This window comes from Sinocyclocheilus grahami, unplaced genomic scaffold (assembly GCF_001515645.1).
Source record: "Sinocyclocheilus grahami isolate Dianchi unplaced genomic scaffold, SAMN03320097.WGS_v1.1 scaffold1669.1, whole genome shotgun sequence".
In the NCBI taxonomy this organism is placed as follows: domain Eukaryota; kingdom Metazoa; phylum Chordata; class Actinopteri; order Cypriniformes; family Cyprinidae; genus Sinocyclocheilus; species Sinocyclocheilus grahami.
This window is the reverse complement of record NW_015506848.1, coordinates 68,728-91,009: the sequence shown is the minus strand read 5'-3', so window position 1 is coordinate 91,009 and position 22,282 is coordinate 68,728. Positions and strand designations below refer to the sequence as shown.

Sequence of the window (22,282 nt, the reverse complement as noted above, 5' to 3'; positions counted from 1 at the left end):
ACAGCTGGGAAATAAATTGCATGTTTATATTAGATCTGTGTGGCAGCAGCAATATAAAGTAAATCAATAAGTCTACTCCTCTGAGGCTGGGACTCTAAACCGTGTTCTGTGCTCGTCTGTGAAGCCAAAGGCAGAACAGTTAGCATGTTTTGCTCAAACTTTCACCATGGCATTAGAACTGGTACACCGTTGTCGCTTGCGAAATCAAAATGACGGCACTGTGGGTGTAAACTTACAGATTAAGGGGCGGTAATATTATAATGAGATCCTTTTGCGCCGTCACTAGGGGAGCGAAATCAGACGCGCTCGTTTTTAAAGACTCTTGCAGAAAAAGGCTTACCAAAACAAAGTTACTGGGTTAATCTTTTTCAAGTTTCGTTGGTTGGTAGATGCACCGGGGACCTGATTATAGCATTTAAAACCTGGAAAAGTCCGATTTTCATGATATGTCACCTTTAAGACCTGATGCATGGATCCAATATTATATAATGATACTCATCCGATTTGTTCAACCCCTATGACCAGCCCTATCTGATAATAATTTACTGTGTTTTCTCCACTGATCTCAGAATGATCGAGGGAAAGCTCAAAAAGCCATGGAGGCCACCTGGAACACCATGGAGAAGAAAGAGAAGATCATGTGGATCAAGAAGGCTGCAGAGGACCAGAAGAGATATGAAGTGAGTCCAGACATTTTATGGCATTAATGTCCGACTGCTTTTAGTAAAGTAGCTGATCATATGTCTACTGCCTGCGGGGTTTTTCTTTTCTTCCTGATTTCCTGTGTGGAAGATTTCATGCTTTTTTTCTTGTTTTTTTTTTTATATCTTCTGTCTTGTGCAGAGAGAGCTGAGTGAGATGCGATCGCCTGCCCCAGTCATCATCCCTGGGAAGAAAATGAAATTTGATGGGGAACCTAAGAAACCACCCTCGTAAGTTTGTTCTTGTGTGTCTGTGTGTTTGTTGGTTTATCTACAATTATTACACCTCTACAAGGAAAAAGCTGTTGGTGTGTTTGAGGCAGCTCGCTTGTCTTACCTTCCCACTCTTTCTGTTCGTGCTCTCTTCACCTGTGACTTCAGAAATGGTTATCAGAAGTTCTCTCAGGAGATGCTGTCAAACGGCGAGCTGAATCATCTGCCCATGAAAGAGCGCATGGGTGAAATCGGAGGCCGCTGGCAGCGGCTCCCTCAGAAAGAGAAGGACCGTTACAAAAGGCTGGCAGAAGAGAAACAGAGGCAGTACAAAGTGCTGCTTGAGAAGTGGCTTGCGGTACATATCTTTACTGTTATTTAATCCGTTCAACACTTGCGCAAATAGCTTATTCTAATACATTACAATAGTAATAAATACTTCTTTTTTTTTTCTTTTTTTTTTACTTCACAGAGTTTATCATCACAAGAGAAAGCTACATATAAAGAATATAATTCTTTGGTGAGTCATACATTTGGGTCTACTCAGTATTGAAGTCTTATCAAAAGAGTACTGTGCTCTTGTCAAAATAGACTTAAAAAACGTTATGGTATATAATTCAAATGTTTCTCAAATCAATATATATATTTTTTTTTTATTTAAAATGGTGATATTTAATCATTTAAAAACATTAAATAATTAAATATTTAATTTCAATATTCGTTTTTTTGTAACGCTTTCTGCCTGCCGTTCTGCCTGTTTAATGTTTTTTCTTAAACTTTTCTGCAGAAACGGAGGAGCACATCAAAACCAGGTGCCACTGCTGCTAAAGTGAAACCCAAGGCCAAACAATCGGTGAGTTTGATCATACATGAATCATTTAGCATTTGTTAGCCTCTATGTACATTTTTAGCACAATGTACTGATTGATTGTTCTGTATCAATTGTGACCTTGTCCAAAGGATGAGGAAGAGGAGGAGGAGGATGATGACGATGATGATGACGATGATGATGATGACGACGAAGAGAAGGAATCTGATGATGGATCATCCTCTGATGACAGTGATGATGACGACGATGACGAAGATGATGTAAGATTTATAGCATGTTGTTCACATTTTTTCCACACATATTTTAAAACTTTCTTGCTGATATAGGATCAGCCTTTGATTTTGCAATATTGATTTTGATTAGCAATACGGAGTGCAGCAGTCGGGTTCCAGAAAAGTCCTGTTCGTTTTCTCTATAGGGGATTTCATTTTTAATGACAACTGATAAACCTTATCAGACCTCGAATGAAATGAATGAAAAATAATCTTTCCAAATTCACTTCCAGAATGAAGATGAAGAGGATGAAGAAGTTGAGGATAAAGAGAATAAGTCAGAAAGCAGCAGCAGCAGCGCTTCCAGCTCTGACGATTCCTCGGGTTCAGACTCCGATTGAGCCGGAGCCGAGTCAGGCTGAACCCACAGACTGCCAGAAATGCTGTGAACTGAGCCATGAGCCGGGGGTCTGAGCCTGCTCTGCACTGCGCTCTTCAACCACAGGAGGGGGCTCACCCCGCTGTCACACATCTGCGCCACCTCTCACACACTCTTTCCTTTGCTTCTCTTCTCTTCTGTTCTCCCCTGCACTTCTGCTTTAATTTTTTTCCTCCCTCCCTCGATGAATCCGCTTGGCAGGTTTTAAGGCATTTTAGGCAACGTGTATGAGGATGTATAGTCTAAATTCCTCCCAACACCAAAAAGGGTGCAGTGCTCCACTATTGGCTTGTAGTAGTCATGAGGCGTTATTAGGACCTCCTGTGTTTATACGTTAAATGTAGGAGGACACAGAGAGCACCATGTTCCATTTTCTTTTCCGTAAATGAGCCAAAGAGTCTCTTAGTTTCACAGATTATTTCGGGAGTTACAGGGGACCAAATAACTGCACTCTGAAGAATGTTTGCTTTCTTTTCTTCTGTCTGTGCCTCTCCTGTTCTTTCTAGTAGCGTTGTTCCTCTCCCTTTCCTGCTCCCTCCATTTTTGCTCTGGTGTTTGTTTTTGCTTCTTCAGTTCAAAACAAATGTGGTATTTTCAGGAACAATGAAGCCATTTTGAATGTGGCCGCATGGACCCCGCTGGTCTCGCACGCGGTTGTTGTTCTCCAGGCATTTGTGCGCTGCCCTTACCTGCACCTGACGAGGGGTTAAAGGTGAAAATGGACTATTTATTTTTGTCCTGTTGTAGGAATGCTGCCTGTAGCTGTTTCGCCACAGCAGATGGGTTTAAGTTCGCTGTTCATTCAGATAATAAAACGACTGATGTTACATGAGGACTAGTTTATCAGTTAATTGTTTGGCAGCACAAGCAAAGTTCTTGCAGAAGTATGCTCGTTTTGTTTTGTTTTTTGTGGATGGGGCACCAACATGTTTTTCTTCTGTTTGTTAATAATAGTTATGTATTTTTTGAAGCTGGCTTTTTTTTCCTCTTTCCAACCACTGTTTTATTTGGTGCTCCAAAGAACTGTTTTTCTTTTGAAAATGATGTTTTAAATATGATGGATATGAGTTACCCCACAATTCAGTGCACTTATGATGGAATCGCTAGCTCACAAACCTAGTGTTTTTTCAGTATTCCTCTTTCTGCGTTTCACTTATTAGCCCATAATGTCTACCACTTCACAGGTCTTTCACGCACCAGCTCAAGGAATGTAATGGAGATGTTTTATTTAAGAGAGGGGTATCGTTATTAGTTATGCGTTTATGTATATATGAACCGTTTTGAGGGTGACTGGTATATTCTCTCATTCCAATGCCCTGGCCTGAAATGGCCATTAAATTTAGTTAAACCCACAACACAGCTTCCTCCGCAGAGCTACCAACTTTTACTCCATTTTTTTTATGCAGTCCTCAACTTAATAGGGGCGCTGTAAGTGATTTTTCCCTCTATCAAAGATGATGACGATGATGATGATGACGACGAAGAGAAGGAATCTGATGATGGATCATCCTCTGATGACAGTGATGATGACGACGATGACGAAGATGATGTAAGATTTATAGCATGTTGTTCACATTTTTTCCACACATATTTTAAAACTTTCTTGCTGATATAGGATCAGCCTTTGATTTTGCAATATTGATTTTGATTAGCAATACGGAGTGCAGCAGTCGGGTTCCAGAAAAGTCCTGTTCGTTTTCTCTATAGGGGATTTCATTTTTAATGACAACTGATAAACCTTATCAGACCTCGAATGAAATGAATGAAAAATAATCTTTCCAAATTCACTTCCAGAATGAAGATGAAGAGGATGAAGAAGTTGAGGATAAAGAGAATAAGTCAGAAAGCAGCAGCAGCAGCGCTTCCAGCTCTGACGATTCCTCGGGTTCAGACTCCGATTGAGCCGGAGCCGAGTCAGGCTGAACCCACAGACTGCCAGAAATGCTGTGAACTGAGCCATGAGCCGGGGGTCTGAGCCTGCTCTGCACTGCGCTCTTCAACCACAGGAGGGGGCTCACCCCGCTGTCACACATCTGCGCCACCTCTCACACACTCTTTCCTTTGCTTCTCTTCTCTTCTGTTCTCCCCTGCACTTCTGCTTTAATTTTTTTCCTCCCTCCCTCGATGAATCCGCTTGGCAGGTTTTAAGGCATTTTAGGCAACGTGTATGAGGATGTATAGTCTAAATTCCTCCCAACACCAAAAAGGGTGCAGTGCTCCACTATTGGCTTGTAGTAGTCATGAGGCGTTATTAGGACCTCCTGTGTTTATACGTTAAATGTAGGAGGACACAGAGAGCACCATGTTCCATTTTCTTTTCCGTAAATGAGCCAAAGAGTCTCTTAGTTTCACAGATTATTTCGGGAGTTACAGGGGACCAAATAACTGCACTCTGAAGAATGTTTGCTTTCTTTTCTTCTGTCTGTGCCTCTCCTGTTCTTTCTAGTAGCGTTGTTCCTCTCCCTTTCCTGCTCCCTCCATTTTTGCTCTGGTGTTTGTTTTTGCTTCTTCAGTTCAAAACAAATGTGGTATTTTCAGGAACAATGAAGCCATTTTGAATGTGGCCGCATGGACCCCGCTGGTCTCGCACGCGGTTGTTGTTCTCCAGGCATTTGTGCGCTGCCCTTACCTGCACCTGACGAGGGGTTAAAGGTGAAAATGGACTATTTATTTTTGTCCTGTTGTAGGAATGCTGCCTGTAGCTGTTTCGCCACAGCAGATGGGTTTAAGTTCGCTGTGCATTCAGATAATAAAACGACTGATGTTACATGAGGACTAGTTTATCAGTTAATTGTTTGGCAGCACAAGCAAAGTTCTTGCAGAAGTATGCTCGTTTTGTTTTGTTTTTTGTGGATGGGGCACCAACATGTTTTTCTTCTGTTTGTTAATAATAGTTATGTATTTTTTGAAGCTGGCTTTTTTTTCCTCTTTCCAACCACTGTTTTATTTGGTGCTCCAAAGAACTGTTTTTCTTTTGAAAATGATGTTTTAAATATGATGGATATGAGTTACCCCACAATTCAGTGCACTTATGATGGAATCGCTAGCTCACAAACCTAGTGTTTTTTCAGTATTCCTCTTTCTGCGTTTCACTTATTAGCCCATAATGTCTACCACTTCACAGGTCTTTCACGCACCAGCTCAAGGAATGTAATGGAGATGTTTTATTTAAGAGAGGGGTATCGTTATTAGTTATGCGTTTATGTATATATGAACCGTTTTGAGGGTGACTGGTATATTCTCTCATTCCAATGCCCTGGCCTAAATTTAGTTAAACCCACAACACAGCTTCCTCCGCAGAGCTACCAACTTTTACTCCATTTTTTTAATGCAGTCCTCAACTTAATAGGGGCGCTGTAAGTGATTTTTCCCTCTATCAAAACCTTGATCATTTGCATGTAAAGACAAGGGGGGGGGGGATTGCTGTCAAAACAGCTCTGGATGCTGTAATTTCTGTACCAGACATGTGACCTTTATTCTAGGCATCCAAAGTAATCAAGGTCTGTATCATGCAACAATTTGTGTTCTTGGCTCAGTCTGAAAAATTAAATTTGGTTATAGATGTTTTGAATGATGGGCCGGGTAAGAAACCCAGTGGACCTTTCAAGATTTGTTGATATTTTATAGGATTTTGAGACTTGCAAATAGATTTGGGTTGGGTTCAGTGCTGTTGTAAGGTATCTGTACATATAGCTTTCTTTTATTTTCCTTTGTAATGAGTGAACATTATTGCGTTTGTATTTGCAATTGGCTAAGCATTAAGCAATATGCTGCTGTAGCCAAAATGAGTTTGTTCGTCAGTTGGGGACATGTTTTTAATTTGGTAAGTTTTAGTTTTTTACCCCTTCCAATGTTTGTTTGTTTGTAGAAATGACAAAAAAGAGAAAAAGCTTACATTTGTACTACAGGTTTGAAACATTTGGACGTTTTCTATAGCAAGAGATGTGATATCCCTGCAATTTACAATTTGAGCAAATAAACCTTCTCTTAAACAGTTTTTGTATTTGTCTTCTTATATACAGTGGGTACGGAAAGTATTCAGACCCCCTTAAAATTTTCACTCTTTGTTATATTGCAGCCATTTGCTAAAATCTTTTAAGTTAATTTTTTTCCTCAATGTATATATATATATATATATATATATATATGCTAATAATTTCATTTATTAGCATTTAAATACTTATATAATTGCTATGTTGATGTGACTAACTCGCCATATGTTTATCTGTGTGTGTGTGTGTGTGTGTGTGTGTATATCTCAGTGTGCGTATGTTTATATGTAAATATGAAATTGGAACGAATTCAAGGCAGCTCAATCGATGTGTCACCCAAGATCGGTAATAGACTAGTGATGTCTAGCCGGAGCCAAAATGGCAGCGTTGTTGTGTTTTCCAACATCATCTGTACTCAAACGACTTATCCAACCAGGCATCTAATCATTTTTGTAACATAATATTTTCGTTATTTTCATATGTACGTTCGTTTTGAGCATGTTTGTTCTATGTTGTCGTTAAACAAGAGAACAGCGGGTCCGTGAATGGCAAGACCCGGCCCGTTCAGTCTTGGTAAGTAGAGATACAATTTCAACAAGAGCGCAACAAATATGCTTCTTTTTTTTGCGCGCGGCGTCAGGTAGTACTTTGTAACACATATTTCTGCGGTTTTGAAACAGTGTTCCTGCACCCGCCCATATGTGAAGTTATATGACAGAGAAAACGGCAGTGTCACAGTCGTGCCTGTCAGCTATGTTTACAATGACAGTGTGTACATGTGTGTTCAACAGTTTTACTAGGTTTAAATATACACTGGTTATTAATTACTGGAAATCGTTTATCTTATTTGATTGCTGTTTTGCTGAATAAGTGCTTTGCCCGCCCATTTTCACAGTGTTCCCGTTATATCAGCTAGCTGAACATGATAAATAATTTATAAATCTGACACGCATGTTATAAAATGGACCTTATAGCCTAGAAAATGGTTTTTAATTTTAAGAAAGAAAATTTAGTTGATGACAAGTAATTAACAATATGAACAAATGTGGCTGTAAATGACCGTTTCAAATGTTTTCAGACGTTCACTAATTATTTTGAAATGCTGAGTCTCTTATTTAATTTATTCCGTTTTTAATTAAAAAGGCATACTTTTATCTTTAGATAGTAGGATGACCATACTATGATATCCCATTTGACTATGATGTAGTGTGCCTTTGTTTGTTTTTGTGTATTTCAGTGTTTACCACCCCTTTCTGCATTGTCGACAATGATAGCTCTCCTACAATAGTTGTTGCAAATGAAAATGGAGGATATGTCTCTGTCAGGCCTGGATAACACCAAGCTAGAGGTAAATGGTTGCAGATAATGAGTTTAATTTATGAAACGTACAGCAGAGTATATATCTGCTTTTGTTGTTCTTGTAAATGTTGTGTTCATATAAATGCATCTGTTTACGTAAGAATTGTTTTATGCAGGCTCACCACTAAAAATCACAGGCCCACAAAGTAGCCTGTATCATAGACAAATAAGATACATGATTTCATATGATCAGTTTAACTCAAATGATTTACCTTCTCTTGCAAAACGTCTCCTTTGTTGTAGGCCTTGGCTCATGACGTATACTCTGATCTAGTGGAAGATGCCTGTTTAGGGTTGTGCTTTGAGGTGCACAGGGCGGTCAAACAGGGCTATTTCTTCCTGGACGAAACGGACCAAGAAAGTATAAAGGATTTTGGTGAGTCAGTCATAAAAAATAAACAAATGCATTATTTCTAAAGCCTGGGCTGCATGGTTTTAAAATGTGTCTGTGCTTCATGCTCCCTCTGATGTAGAAATAGTGGACCAGCCTGGTGTGGACATCTTTGGGCAGGTGTACAACCAGTGGAAGAATAAGGAGTGTGTGTGTCCCAACTGCAGCCGGAGTATTGCAGCCTCTCGCTTTGCTCCTCATCTGGAGAAGTGTCTCGGCATGGGCCGCAACAGCAGCCGAATAGCCAACCGCAGGTCAGTGGGCTGTAAGCTCTCACCATTTAGTTCACTTAAAATTAAATGAGTTTACCTTTTTCTCACTAAATACACTGACATTATTCGGTGAAGGGAATGCTTAAAGGAACTTTCCACTATTTTTGAAAATAGGCTCATTTTCCAACTCCCCTAGAGTTAAACAGTTGAGTTTTACGAAGTTTTCGAATCCATTCAGCCGATCTCCGGGTCTGGTGGTAGCACTTTTAGCTGTAGCTTAGCATAGATCATTGAATCTGATTAGACCGTTAGCATCTCGCTCAAAAATGACCAAAGAGTTTCTATATATTTCCTATTTAAAACTTGACTCTTCTGTAGTTACATCGTGTACTAAGACTGACGGAAAATGAAAAGTTGCGATTTTCTAGGTCGATATGGCTAGGAACTATACTCTCATTCCGGCGTAAGAATCGAGAAACTTTGCTGCCGTACCATGGGTGCAGCAGGCGCAATGATATTACGCAGCGCCTGAAAAAAGTCCCCAGCTAGGTAACTTCCAATAAGCCTATTTTCAGGTGCTGCGTAATATCATTTTACGCAGTTTTAAATAGGAAAAATATAAAAACTCTTTGCTAATTTTTGAGCGAGATGCTAACGGTCTAATCAGTATTCTATGATCTATGCTAAGCTACAGCTAAAAGTGCTACCACCAGACCCGGAGATCGGCTGAATGGATTCGAAAACTTCGTAAAACTCAACTGTTTAACTCTAGGGGAGTTGGAAAATTAGCCTATTTTAAAAAATAGTGGAGTGTTCCTTTAAAGCAATAGTTGACCGAAATTCTTAATTAATCCTAATTTCTGTATGCTTTTTTGTTTTACTTCAGTGTTTTTATTCTATTGCCATGTACTGGTGGGAAAATGTGAAAAATTAGGGGTGACACATTTCTAATGATTATTTTCCAAAGATAACACGTAGACTCTCTGCCAGATGGAGAGATTTTATTGATCCCTGAGGGAAAATTTGAGTGGCATTCCAAAGCATTGATTGTTCTGCTGTTTCTACAGAATAGCCAGCAGCAACAACACAAGCAAGTCAGAAAGCGATCAGGAAGACAATGATGATGTCAATGACAATGACTGGTCCTATGGTTCAGAAAAGAAAGGTGAGCTCATCCAGTCTGTCTGCTCACCACTATTTGTCTCCAAATGTTGCACCAATTTTAGTTAATCTTATGAAGGCCTGATTTTAATAATTAATGATAACAGTTTATTAACCTCGTATTTTCACAGCCAAGAAAAGAAAGTCAGAAAAGGTATAACATTTTTATCAGATGTTAACATGTTGAAAATGCAAGCCAAATGTTCTACATTATAATAAATTGAAAAAAATATTTGAAATAAATCTGTGTGTTTTAGAATCCAAACTCTCCCAGGAGATCCAAATCCCTGAAGCACAAGAATGGTGGGTTTTCTTCTGACTGAATCTAGGTTTCAGGAGTTGTTTAAAGGTAGTGCACTGCATGGCAGACAGCAGGCTTCACTTGAACGTGTTGTGAGTCTTTTTCTGTCTTGTTGCACTGCAGGAGAGCTCAGCAGTAATGTAAATCCAGACCTGTACAAGGTGAGGTGATTAATTATTTTAATATTTAGAACATTGGTTCTTGCTTTCACTGTTGCATTTATTACTGTAGTGTTACAGCGATGTTGTTTCACTCTCTCTCTCTCATTCACTCATGCAGTATAACTACAGCTCTGGCATCAGTTATGAGACTTTGGGACCCGAGGAGCTGCGCTCCATACTGACTACGGTAAACAGCCTTATACACTTACATAAATTATTATTATATTCTTACACAGAGAATATATAATTATATTAAGAATATATATTATTGAGAGTATATTATATTCTTACATAATTATTATATATTTTTATTATTATATAGACTGTTTATCAAACCATTTCGTTTTTATTTTTCCTTCTAAAAATAAATCTATAAACAAAATGAAGGCTAATAAAAATAAGAATAAATAAAGAACAATAAATTATCTAGACAGATTAGGTCTACAAATAAAAGTCTCATAATTAACAAATCATATAATTTTTAATTACAGTGGAAAGAAAATCTTAATTCATCCTCAAAAAAATGCAATTCAAAACTGAATTTAATTCAAAATTATATCTTCTCTACTTATCCAAACTCTTGATGTTTTTTCTACCATATAGTGATGTTTCAGATTAAAATGCAGGTAAATTAAAATCTTTATTATGCTTGGGTATAGGAAAATATGTACCTTTTCAACTAAAATGATATTTGAATGTAGTGGAGTCTGGAGTGTTAGAGTAAAGTTTTTTGTGTTTGACCACCCCAAATGACGCATTTAGTGGTAAATTAATGTAAACTATTTCACTGTATTAGACCAAATAAAGGGGGCAACTAATATTTTGAACATTTGCAATTATTAGGATAAGTTTGACCATTAATTGAAGTGGTATTTTCCTCTTTTTTTCAGTTACAAAATCTACCAAGATCAAATTTCAGATATTTTTTGTGAATCTTTTGTAAATGTGTGAAATAAGAGTTAATCATTTTAGTTTCATTTCAGCTGTTTTGCCATTAAATGGTATTATTGGCATTATACAATCTCTCAACCACTGGAGTTTACCTCTTGCTAACAGGCTCTCTCTTTCCTCAGCAATGTGGGGTCGTATCAGAGCACACAAAGAAGATGTGTACTCGGTAAGAATTCAGTCCATATTTTTGAACGCAAAGTGTCATTTCTTCAGTGTTGTCACATGAAAAGATATAATAAAATATTTACAAAAATGTGAGGGGTGTACTCACTTCTGTGAGATACTGTAGTTTTTCGCTGTTTGAGTGTCAAGGATGTGTATGTATTAGTGTGTGCTGCTGCTTTAGAGCCAGAGATTGATTGTGCATGTGATGTGTGAACACATGATCTTTTTCATTCATGTAAATGGAAATGATCATGTTATGTTGGGACTGATTTTACGGAACACAACTGGCAACTCCATATAAACCCCATATTTTTGATTGGTGTTCACTTTTCAGTTTTCTTTCCTGTGTCATTTAATTTGGCCTTGCTTCTGCTAAAATGTATTTTTTTATTAATTAGGGCTGGACAATAATTTAATATCAATATGTATCGCGATATAATTCTTTTCAATAATGGTGATATGATTTTTAAACACATTTCCGATATTTCGACATACATTACCAGTGTTTCCCATACATTGATTTATTTGTGGCGTTTGACTTCGTTCAATAAACATGAGCACTGCACGTTTCAAAATCAAAACTTGTCGCCGGTGTTTTATATGAATGTATCTCTGAAAGGAACCGACTGTCTTCAGAAAAGTTTCGATGACATTTTAATTTGATCTGATAAAGTAGGGTTCATGAGCGGAGCTGCTTGGTTTACAGCCGTTACTGGAGAAACCGCTAGTTCTGCCGCTCTCACAGCGCCTCCTGCTGGCAGACAAGCAGTTTTTCCATTTTCAATAAGCCCGTCTCCAGCAACATGTTTTTGTTGTTGCTCTTTTTTTTCTGCAGCAACTCAGAGCACTTTTCATATTCTTTATCCTGGCTGAAGCACATTTGTTTCAATCTATAACAATAATCAGCCGCCCTACATTACTAGTCAAAGGTTTTTGAACAGTAAGATTTTGAAGTTTTTTTAATTTTTTTTAAGAATTCTCTTCTGCTCACCAAGTCTGCATTTATTTGATCCAAAGTACAGCAAAAACAGTAAAATTTAGAAACATTTTCTATTTGAATATATTTTAAAATTAAATTTATTTAATTTATTCCTGTGATCAAAGTTTCATAAGTTTGTATGCACAGACATCTGTTGTGGCTGTTCTTGCCAGTTTTTACAAGGCTTTTTAAAATAGTGTTCATATCGATATCGGAATTATATCGTATCGACCGAAATTAAGAAATATATCGTGATATAAATTTTGACCATATCATCCAGCCCTAATTTAAATAATCTGTCTCCATTTCAATTGGACATAAAAGTGCACCATCATTTCCCAATTGGACGGTCATAAGTTGTTTCAAAGCACTGCCTGTTTTACGCAACAAGAGACTTCTTGAGCATCAGCCAGCATGGAAACCTCCTTCCCAATACATGTTAATATCTAACCCTAGAGCCCCTTTTCCAGTCCTTCTGGCAGTGTTCACCCAGTCTCTTGCCCGTCATTGTCTCTGGTGCAGTGCGTAATGCCACGTTGTGTCCTGGCAGGTCCCAGCGTTGTCCCCAGCACACGGACGAACAGAGGAGGGCAGTCAGGGTCTTCCTCCTTGGGCCGTCCGCGTGAGTTTCACCCCTTCTCCCAACCCTGACCTCTCCTTATCAGAAAACAATCAATGTACCCACCCACTTTCCTCTCCTTTCATCTGTCTCTCTCTTAATATACCTCTTTTTCATCAAGCTTGTGTTCATTTGTAGCAGCTACCCAAACATAATGGTGAAAAACTAATAGGTCCTCGTATTGAGGCTTGAGGCACACCATCTGGAGTCAGTGTACATCTTAGTCTGCTGTGATTTTTCAGTGTGACATGAAGGGTAACATTTTATAATGATGTTTTATTTGTTAACATTAGTTAACTACATTAGTTAACAAACTAACAATAAACAATACATGCATTTATTAACCTTAGTTGTTGTAAATTTAATTAATTTTTAAAGAAAAAGTTGCATCTATTGTTAATGCATTTTTAAGTAAGGGCTGGAATTCACTACACAACTTCTTCCCAGATTTTTTCCCCCCCAATTTGCAGTCTGGAAGAGCCAACATTAGTTGGAGCAAGCCAGAGTCAGTCTGCAGATTTTGAGCAGTCAAAGCTGACAGATTTCACAGAAAATCACATAGTGTATTATGGGTGCAGACTTAGCTTTATACTATGATTCCATCTAGTCGGCAGATATCAAACGTGTGATATCTTGAATCTTTCAATCGAAATGTGTTTCCTAGCAACAGGAAGCATGTTTCAATGTGAGTTTGTTGTGTTCTGAATGCCTTTAAGCGTTAACAGGGGATGATGGGGATGATGCCCAGTTTTTCCTCTGTAACCATTTCAAATTCAGCAAATGTTTAGTGTTATAAAATCTGTTCAGATATTAAAAGTCGTATGATGTATTCCAACCCTAACATGAACGATGAACAACTGTATTTTTATTAACTTATATTAACAAAAGTTAATAAATGCTGTAAAAATGTATTGCTCATTGTTAGTTCATGTTAGCTAATACATTATCTAATGTTAACAAATTAGACCTTATTTAATAACGTTCGGTTTAAATGATGACCTGTTCATGCTTTTCTTTTTTCATGAAGAAGCCCAATTTTTCTAGTCCTTTTCCTTTATTAACTGAGCGTAATATTTCCATAAATTACACTAATATCTTATTTTTCTCGCTTTTGTAGACTAATTTACATTTAAGGCACTTTGCAGATGCTGTTATCCAGAGCAAGTAAAAAAAATAAAGTTCTTTAGCTTCACAATTTTAATAATGCTTGTTGAAAATTCAATGTGCAGTTTTAACCTGTAAAATGAAGGGTGACAAAGGAAACTGTCAGCTCATCAGCAAATGTCTCTTTGGTTTCAGATCTTTTGATTGTTTCTTTGATCTGGGGTTCTTGGTAAACATGTGCTTATTCAGCATTTGTCTCTGTGTAGTTATATCTTCCTTTCTGTTTGACAGGTCAACACTACCTGACTCTGATACAATGCTGGAAAATGATGGCTATGATGCCCCTGATGGCCAACTCATCATGTCTCGCCTCCAGTGGGATGGTTCCTCTGATATCTCACCATCAGACTCAGCATCTTCAAAAGCCAGTGAGGTTTTCATGAAAGCTTTTAAAAATTGCACGCTCTGTCTGTTTTTTTCACTTATTCGCAGTCTTGTTCTCAGGCACCAATAACTCAGAATCTAAGAGACCTAAGAAAAAGAAGAAGCCCAGCACGCTGACTCTGACTACCACTGGAAGTGGAGGAGAGCGGGACAAAGGGCAGGAACGAGAGAGAGGAGACCGAGATAGAGTAGTATGCGGCGGGAGCGGTAGCAGCAGCTCCCAGAATGCACTGGGCCTGTCCAGTCGGAAAAAGCGACCAAAACTGCCAGTTCCCCTAGCCCCTAGCATCTACGATGACCTGAACTAAGGAACATGCAACTCGCACACACTTACACACACAGTTTATGATAATGACTGATTTGATGAGTCCTTATGTGATCCCTAGTTTCCACCATTTCAAGGTATATGAACGAGTTGAGACACTCTCTGTTGAATGTGTAAGAGAGGAAAGATCTGGGCACCATTTCAGACATACGTTAACGGGGGCACAATAGAGTACATTTATTATGGCACAGTGTTGCACAGTGAAAAGTGAGTGTAAAAAGCGACCAAAACTGCCAGTTCCCCTAGCCCCTAGCATCTACGATGACCTGAACTAAGGAACATGCAACTCGCACACACTTACACACACAGTTTATGATAATGACTGATTTGATGAGTCCTTATGTGATCCCTAGTTTCCACCATTTCAAGGTATATGAACGAGTTGAGACACTCTCTGTTGAATGTGTAAGAGAGGAAAGATCTGGGCACCATTTCAGACATACGTTAACGGGGGTACAATAGAGTACATTTATTATGGCACAGTGTTGCACAGTGAAAAGTGAGTGGTCTTGTGATTAAATGTGGTTTTTGTAGGTAGATGTGAGTTGGAGCAAGAATTTTCTTTATTTTACTATGCAGTTCACGGTCATTGTGTTATTGCATACTCTTGTGTGTGTATACATGAGATTTGGGTTTACAGTGACACATGAAAATGTGGTATGCATGGGTGAATGCTGAACAGATTGCATGTATGTGAATGGGATGTTGCAAATATTTTGTTTCCTGGTGGCACATGTATACATTAGGTTAATCTGTGCAATGTCCTCTACTGGTTTTAAAGGGTGTCTTTCCTTCATATCGTCTTGCTAATGTTACTGCAACCTGTTGTCTCTTCTCAGCTGCTTTCTGCAAGTGAAGCTACTACTCATACTCTCTCTTGACAATGTCTAATTGCTAAATAATGGACTTGCATAGTGCTACCGACAGCTTTCTGCCAAATCTGTGAATACACAATCTTTTGCCTTTTGTGTCTCTTGAAGTTAATATTCTTGTTTGTTGTCATGGCTAATATTTCTTGTCTGATAATCTTATTTATTTAGCTTAGTGTCAATGTAATTTTTTTTTTATAATCATGGCTTTTTGACTCCTTGATCTATAACGTATGCATTTTCTTGAATTACAAGGTTTAAATGGCTGAAGAGTTTGGTGAGCCTTAGAGCACTTTGTTAGATGTCAGCTTGTTTTGTATAAAATGTTTGGTAAAAAAAAAAATCTGAAATGCAAATAGTAATTGTAGATGCACTTAAATGGATAAAATCCAGCCCGTATAGGCGCCTTATTGTATTTTCAGTTAAACATTTTTTGTCATTGATCTGTCTTTGGTGACTTTGGTTTCTTGAAGTTTAAATGATCTTGTGTGAACTGAAATGTCCGCATGCTGGAGAAAAAACAACTTAGGATATACTATTGCTGTGGGTGGATGTTTCTTCTGTGATGCACAGTTATTGCTCTGGCTCTCAATGGACTGTATTATTTCTGTAATAGTCTAAATAAATATTTCTCAGGATTGTTTGTTCTCACACATTCTTAATTCACTCTTAAAAGGACAGTTCACCCCAAAAAAATCATGATTTAATCACCTTCATGTCGTTTCAAAAATGTATGGCATTTTATCCTATGGGATATGCTTGTTTATAGTTTGAGAAATGTCTTTTTTCCATACAGTGGACGTTAATATGCGCCAATATTGTTCGGTTTCCAACATTCTTCAAAATATTTTTTTGTGTGTGTGTGGCCCTTTAGGCTGGATCATGAACAGTGTTAATTGTGTGGATAAGAACAAAAAAATGTAATTTCAAAGATGAGCAAATTTATTCTGAATTACTGCATCAAAGCAAAACCAAAAAGCATTTGAATCAAAGAGGTGCTAGTTGTCTGTAATAATGAGAATGAGAATAGGTAGACTAGGTTTCCCTCTAAACATATGCAGATATTGCTGCCAATACTGAGAGAAATGACCCATTTATACAAGAACCAATCCAACTGAGAGCTTTAAGTTTCCTCCATGCCCCTCTTGATTTATCTACAGTAAATACATTGCTTATATACAGATTTTACACAGGACAAAAAATGATTTGCTTTGTTATTGATGTCGCATATGAAATGCCTATTAATGCAGTGAGTTTTCTACAGACTATAGCGGTCCAAATACTCCTGTATGTTTGCATGTAAACTCTTCATGTATAAAACTTTTATGTCCTGAATGATAGCTATGAGCTGTAACTAGCAGCAGACATGCTAAACCAGAATGTTATGTAGAAATAAGTATGAAATAAATAGATTTCAGTGACACTGGCAAAAGAAAAAAATCCTTCAATCACAAACATCTAAATTGAGTAAATGGATGTCTCAAAATATCTGCTAAATAGCACATCACATCTGTAGTTGTGTATTAACATTTAAACATATTACTTTTTTTTGCTACTACAGAAGATAATGGTACTATTACCAGTGAAGAGACGCATTAATTGATAAAAAACCAATCAGTTGACAAATTGCGATTCCTCTAAATGAAAAGACCAGTCAGACATGGGATCCTGACTTCTCTTTACACGGAGAAGCTACATTTTATGCTGAGATTGAACAATTATAAAGCTATTTTTTTCCCAAGAACTAAATTATACAGCAGTATTACTTTGTGCTGCTCCCGAATGAAGCTGAAAGCACTAGCACACACTTCCGTCGTCTAAATGGCACCAGAACCCTAGAGGGCTCCCTGAGAACTTTCTCGGCTACCACTGATTGGTTATTTTCAAGTCCCATCGTTTCGTTTCCTTCTTCCCTAATATTGGCATCATTCCTCTCTTCATCCATCTTCTCATCGACTGTGCATGCCGAAGATGAGGAAGCTGAAGAAGACTGTGACCCCAACCAAAGAGATGGTGGCTGGGGCAGTGAACAGCTGGCGGTAGTTGATTCGGAAGTACCAAACGACGGCGAGCAGCACCACGAACACGGGGATCACCAGGCTTCCTGTGCTGAGAGCCACGCCGGCCGAGCGAAGCCCCCCGCTGAGCATGGAGCCCCTCCCGGCTCGAGGGTTCTCCTCTGCGGCCGCCTCACGCAGCACCTGGGCTTGAGAGATGTGACAGTGGAGGACGCTGTTGTGGGTGATGCTGAGGGACAGGAGAGAGCGCTGAGGGTCCTGCAACAGCTGACCCTGGTAGATGAGCTTAATCTGATGTTCACGGCCAGAGAAGTACTTACTGAGAGATAGAGAGAAATCATTGACAAACAAAAGTGAGTTGCTTGTTGCAATTAAGCAACACCAAATAAAGGAAGGATTTTAATGCATTTGCTTTTGGCCATTACATTTCTTAGTATTGCAGTCTCACCCTGTCTTGTGACAAATGTTATTGCATTAAAGGTGACATATCATGAAAATCTGACTTTTCCAGGTTTTAAGTGCTATAATCAGGTCCCGCATCTACCAACCAAGGAAACGTGAAAAAGATTAACCCAGTAACTTTGTTTTGGTAAGCCTTTTTCTGCAAGCGTCTGAGAAAACGAGCGCGTCTGATTTCACTCCCTTGGTGACGTGGCAAAGGGATCTTATTATGATATTACCGCCCCTTAATCTGTAAGTTTACACCCACAGTGCCGTCATTTTGATTTCGCAAGCGACAACGGTGTACCAGCTCTAATGCCATGGCGAAAATTTGAGCAAAACATGCTAACTGTTCTGCCTTTGGCTTCACAGACGAACTCGTGTGTTTTTAACGTAAACTTGTGTGCGAATGAGAACTTAGTTTAGTACTCGCATGCGGTGACAGCCGCTTTCTGTCCGTGTGCTTCGATTGTGTGTGCTCAGAAAACCAGCATGCGGTGACAGCCGCTTTCTGTCCGTGTGCTTCGATTGTGTGCGCTCAGAAAACCATATATCAGAAGATTAAACTCATATGGTTTAAAACACATGATTTCAGTGCGATAAATATGATAATCAGAACCAAAACAGATGTTTTTAGCAGGTACAAGCTGTAATGGCTCAGCTCTATTCTGGAAAAGAGGGCGGGGAGCAGCAGCTCATTTGCATTTAAAGAAGCAGGCCCAAAAAAAGCGTGTTTCTGCTTCCACTCAAAATAGGCATTTTCAAAATGTTATAAATGATCTGTGGAGTATTTTGAGCTGAAACTTCACAGACACATTCTGGGGACAACAGAGACTTATATTACATATTGTAAAAAGGGGCATAATATGTCTCCTTTAAGACGTTAATGTTTTGATGTGGTTTAAACTTCAGTAGCAAAATGTTGATACATCTAACTCTCTATCAGGGTGACGTGGTCATCTGGATGGCAAAACATTTTGTGCGAAATGTAATACATAAAAAAGAAGCGTTAAACAAAATGTATAATATTTAAAATGTAAAAATGTATAAACTACTGTTAAAAGGTATGGGGTCAGTAAGATCAAAAGTGACAGTAAAGACATTTTAAATGTTACAAAAAATTCAAATAAATGCTATTATTTGAACTTTCTATTCAAAGAAGCTTGAAGTAAATGTATCACGCAGCAGACCTGTTTAAATAATAATAAGAAGAAATGTTTCTTGAGTGGCAAATCAGCATATCAGAATGTTTTCTGAAGGATCATGTGACACTGAAGACTGGAGTAATGATGCTGAAAATTCAGCTTTGCCATCACAGGGATAAATTTAGCAGCAGACAAATTTAAAATATATTAAAATAGAAAACAGTTATTTAATTTTATTTATTATTTATAATTAAATGTTAATAATATTTCAAAATATTAGTATTTTACTGTATTTCTCTATTCCTTGGTGAACATAAGAGACTTATTTGACTTTTATTGACTTATTTGTATATATACACATGCAATGTGACGTCACATTGTTTAGGCCCGCCCACGACTGCTGACTGACAGCCCTGCATTACAGTCGTTTCTGCCCTCAGCGAGTTGTGTTTGGTTGTACGCTGTCCTCCATTTCCTCCACGCTCGAGCAGCTGTGACATCAACAATGTTCCGTAAGCAATGCCGGTGTTCTGTGTTTGGATGTAAGACTGAACGTAAGAGTCTTCTTTTTCAGGACGCAGTGGATTACTTTTATTTCTAAAGGTAATGCACCTCAAAATCATGTTATTATAGTGCATATGTTTTAACCACATTTGTATGTGCGTGTTGTTTCGTTAAAGCACAGAGCGAACGTTATATAAGTATTTGTGTATAAATGTGTTGCTCATCCATGCAAATGGGCTGTGAAAACTCTACAAGTACATAAATGTATCAAAAAACTATTCCGAGACATCCTGGTTCATTCTCATATGTGTTCCTTCTGCCGGAGTCTCTCCTTCATCTGTGTCTGACTCCAGTTCATACATGTACGGCTGAACACCGGTTCTCTCGCTCTTAGTCATGTTGCTTCTACCAACTGTTTATTGCTGTAGGTATGCAAAGCAGAGATATAGACGCCATGCCCTGAAGACAGGGAGGGAATATGCAGCTCATTTGCATTTAGAGTGATACACACAGAAACAGCTATTTTTTTAGACATGCCCCAAAAAAAGACATTTGCCACATGTTATAATAAATGATCTGTGGGGTATTTTGAGCTGGAACTTCACAAACACATTCACATAGACCAATATTACATCTTGTAAAAAGAGGCATAATAGGTGCCCTTTAAGTTCAATTCAGACTTTGAAGAAAGTATTTTTCAATTTCTCCAATTCATACTTAAGAGTTACATTTATTTTTTCACTACTTCATGTGTGTGTTTGTCTCACCTCTTCAGCAGTCCAACGGTGTCCTGTGGTCTGAGTACTGCCAGCTCCTCCGTGTCATTCAGGAACTTCAGTCTCACCGTGATACTGGCGGCCTCATCCTCCGCCTCCTCCTCTTCCATCCCTTCCTCTTTCCCCTCTTCCCTTTCCTCAGCCTGAACATAGCTCACTTTCTTCCTCCCACCCTGAATATCCAGCAGCTCCTCTCCAGGCACATCCTCTCGCCCATCTGGCCGGGCCTCGCCCTCTTCCTGTTTCTCCTCCTCTGCGGGCTCTTCGTCCAGCTGCTCGCTGGGCTCTGAGCTGGGTGGGGGGTTTGCGTAGCTGTCGTGACCCCCGAGGCCGATGAGGGAGGCGTGGGCGCCCACGGTGAGAATGGTACCCAGAATGTGATCTCCACGGTCGGCCACGTGGGTAGACAGCCAGGCAAGAACCAAAGCCAGGAACAGGACAACCACGCTGCCCAAAGTCGTGGCCTCCTCCCCGAGCCCGTCAAGCACAGTCAGAGCACACACCGCCATCCCAGCCCCTCTCTACCTGCGCAGACAAGAAAAAGAAAGATCAAGTCAACATTAAATATGTTCACAACCCTTTTTACTTGCATCATGTGACAAATTACCAAGTGAAATAGGATATTTAACAAGACAATTTGTTAACATTATCCAACAGAATAAAGGAGGCTCAGTGATGCCACCCAAAAAATAAGTTTTTTTTTGGATGAGACATTTCTTTCCTCTGGAATAGGCTTAGTAAGGTTAACTAAAAGATAAAAACGATGGGGGGAAATTGTTACTTGTAATAAAACAAATGTTAACTGAAATATTTTAAAAACCTTAAACTTATAGACATTAAACAAAAACTAATAAAAATGACAAGACCACAACAAAATTACTCAAACTTGAACTGGAATTAAAACGAAAATGCAAAATATAAAAATGAAAACTAATTCTAAATATCAATAAAAAAAATATTCACAGTACCTCAACAGTTCAATTGATATTACTTAAGTCTTTCATAATAAGACCAAAAAAAGTGCATTAAGAAAGCAAATCGAACTTAACAGAAGTCATCTCAGTCTTAGTGACCTGCTTGAATACGGTATTTATGATAGGTAATTATTGTCATTAATTATGTTTAACAGTTATTGGACTTTAATTATGGGTTACACTATTAGAAAGCATTAACTGGGTAGATCAACTAGCAAAACATCGGTGTGTTGTATGGATCGTTAAGAGTGTAAAGACCCGTATCTCTGTTACCTAACATTAAGTGACACACTTCTTAGCTGCATTAGGCAATAAGCCCGATGACATTAAGTACTGAGAGACATATACATTTCTTGCATTAATTCCCCTCTGTTAAGTTATATATCAGCTCATGAATAATACACTGTTACTAGACAGTTTGTACATTTAGAGGCTCGCTAGCGGTTTTCGCTAAAGCCGTGAAACCTTTAACAAACCTTCACCGTTGCACATTTAACGTCGCCGACAGGGCCTAGAATGAGCTACAAGCGATATTAAAAACAAATTAGACGCAATACCGTACAGAAAAATGCATGTAATGAAAAAGTATCTGCTTTGTTTTGTCTGTCTGCAAGGGAAGGCAGCTAATCATGTAGCGGCAATGTAAGACGACCTTGATTCACAAGTTTTAACAGAACACATGTCCTTTAAACAGGTATTTTATAAATAGCACATTACCTTCTCTTGCTTCAGATCATTCTGAATCGACGATGTTTTAATCCCTACACCGGTTGAAAGACAAAACACTTGGTTTAGAAATAAATAAACACACGTACAATCTCACGCGCAACGCGTACAGCTGACGCTCAGCCGGAGTAGGAAGGTCACGTGGTGTTCGAAAGCGACGGGGGACACGAACCTATTCGACGCTTCGAATCAATTGAAACACGCTGGTGACAAAAAAAGAAAGAAAAGAAAAAGATTAAACTGACAAAATGCATAAAACTGAACATCAATT

The 22,282-nt window shown here is 38.6% G+C and overlaps 3 protein-coding genes and 1 long non-coding RNA gene across 6 annotated transcripts in view; 3 read left to right on the top strand and 1 right to left on the bottom strand.

Moving 5' to 3' along the window:
- Positions 1-3,816, top strand: part of LOC107571921 (nucleolar transcription factor 1-like) — a 13,072-nt gene extending 9,256 nt beyond the window's left edge. For all 3 annotated transcript variants that reach the window (XM_016258308.1, XM_016258307.1, XM_016258306.1), the window contains 7 exons: positions 570-680; positions 844-932; positions 1,083-1,272; positions 1,387-1,434; positions 1,702-1,767; positions 1,875-2,003; positions 2,249-3,816. In XM_016258308.1, coding sequence (XP_016113794.1) covers positions 570-680; positions 844-932; positions 1,083-1,272; positions 1,387-1,434; positions 1,702-1,767; positions 1,875-2,003; positions 2,249-2,356 — 741 coding nt within the window. In that variant the 3' untranslated portion in view covers positions 2,357-3,816. The remainder of the gene's footprint in view (positions 1-569; positions 681-843; positions 933-1,082; positions 1,273-1,386; positions 1,435-1,701; positions 1,768-1,874; positions 2,004-2,248) is intronic.
- Positions 3,817-3,834: 18 nt separating this feature from the next.
- On the top strand, positions 3,835-6,386 carry LOC107571922 (uncharacterized). The gene is made up of 2 exons (XR_001607256.1): positions 3,835-3,943; positions 4,189-6,386. It is a non-coding gene; the product is annotated as an uncharacterized lncRNA (long non-coding RNA).
- Positions 6,387-6,728: 342 nt separating this feature from the next.
- Positions 6,729-14,767, top strand: LOC107571925 (ataxin 7 like 3a). The gene is made up of 13 exons (XM_016258310.1): positions 6,729-6,959; positions 7,624-7,734; positions 7,989-8,121; positions 8,219-8,390; positions 9,416-9,513; positions 9,641-9,663; positions 9,767-9,812; positions 9,934-9,971; positions 10,090-10,158; positions 11,045-11,088; positions 12,617-12,688; positions 14,081-14,217; positions 14,294-14,767. Exons 2-13 carry the CDS (start codon positions 7,684-7,686, stop codon positions 14,539-14,541), a joined length of 1,131 nt encoding a protein of 376 aa, XP_016113796.1. The 5' UTR covers positions 6,729-6,959; positions 7,624-7,683; the 3' UTR covers positions 14,542-14,767.
- A 1,583-nt stretch (positions 14,768-16,350) lies between these two features.
- Positions 16,351-22,174, bottom strand: LOC107571926 (transmembrane and ubiquitin-like domain-containing protein 2). The gene is made up of 3 exons (XM_016258311.1): positions 22,003-22,174; positions 20,303-20,836; positions 16,351-17,764 (listed from the first exon to the last, which is right to left on the bottom strand). The coding sequence occupies exons 2-3, from the start codon at positions 20,818-20,820 to the stop codon at positions 17,377-17,379; spliced, it is 906 nt and encodes a 301-aa protein (XP_016113797.1). The 5' UTR covers positions 20,821-20,836; positions 22,003-22,174; the 3' UTR covers positions 16,351-17,376.
- Positions 22,175-22,282: the final 108 nt, after the last annotated feature.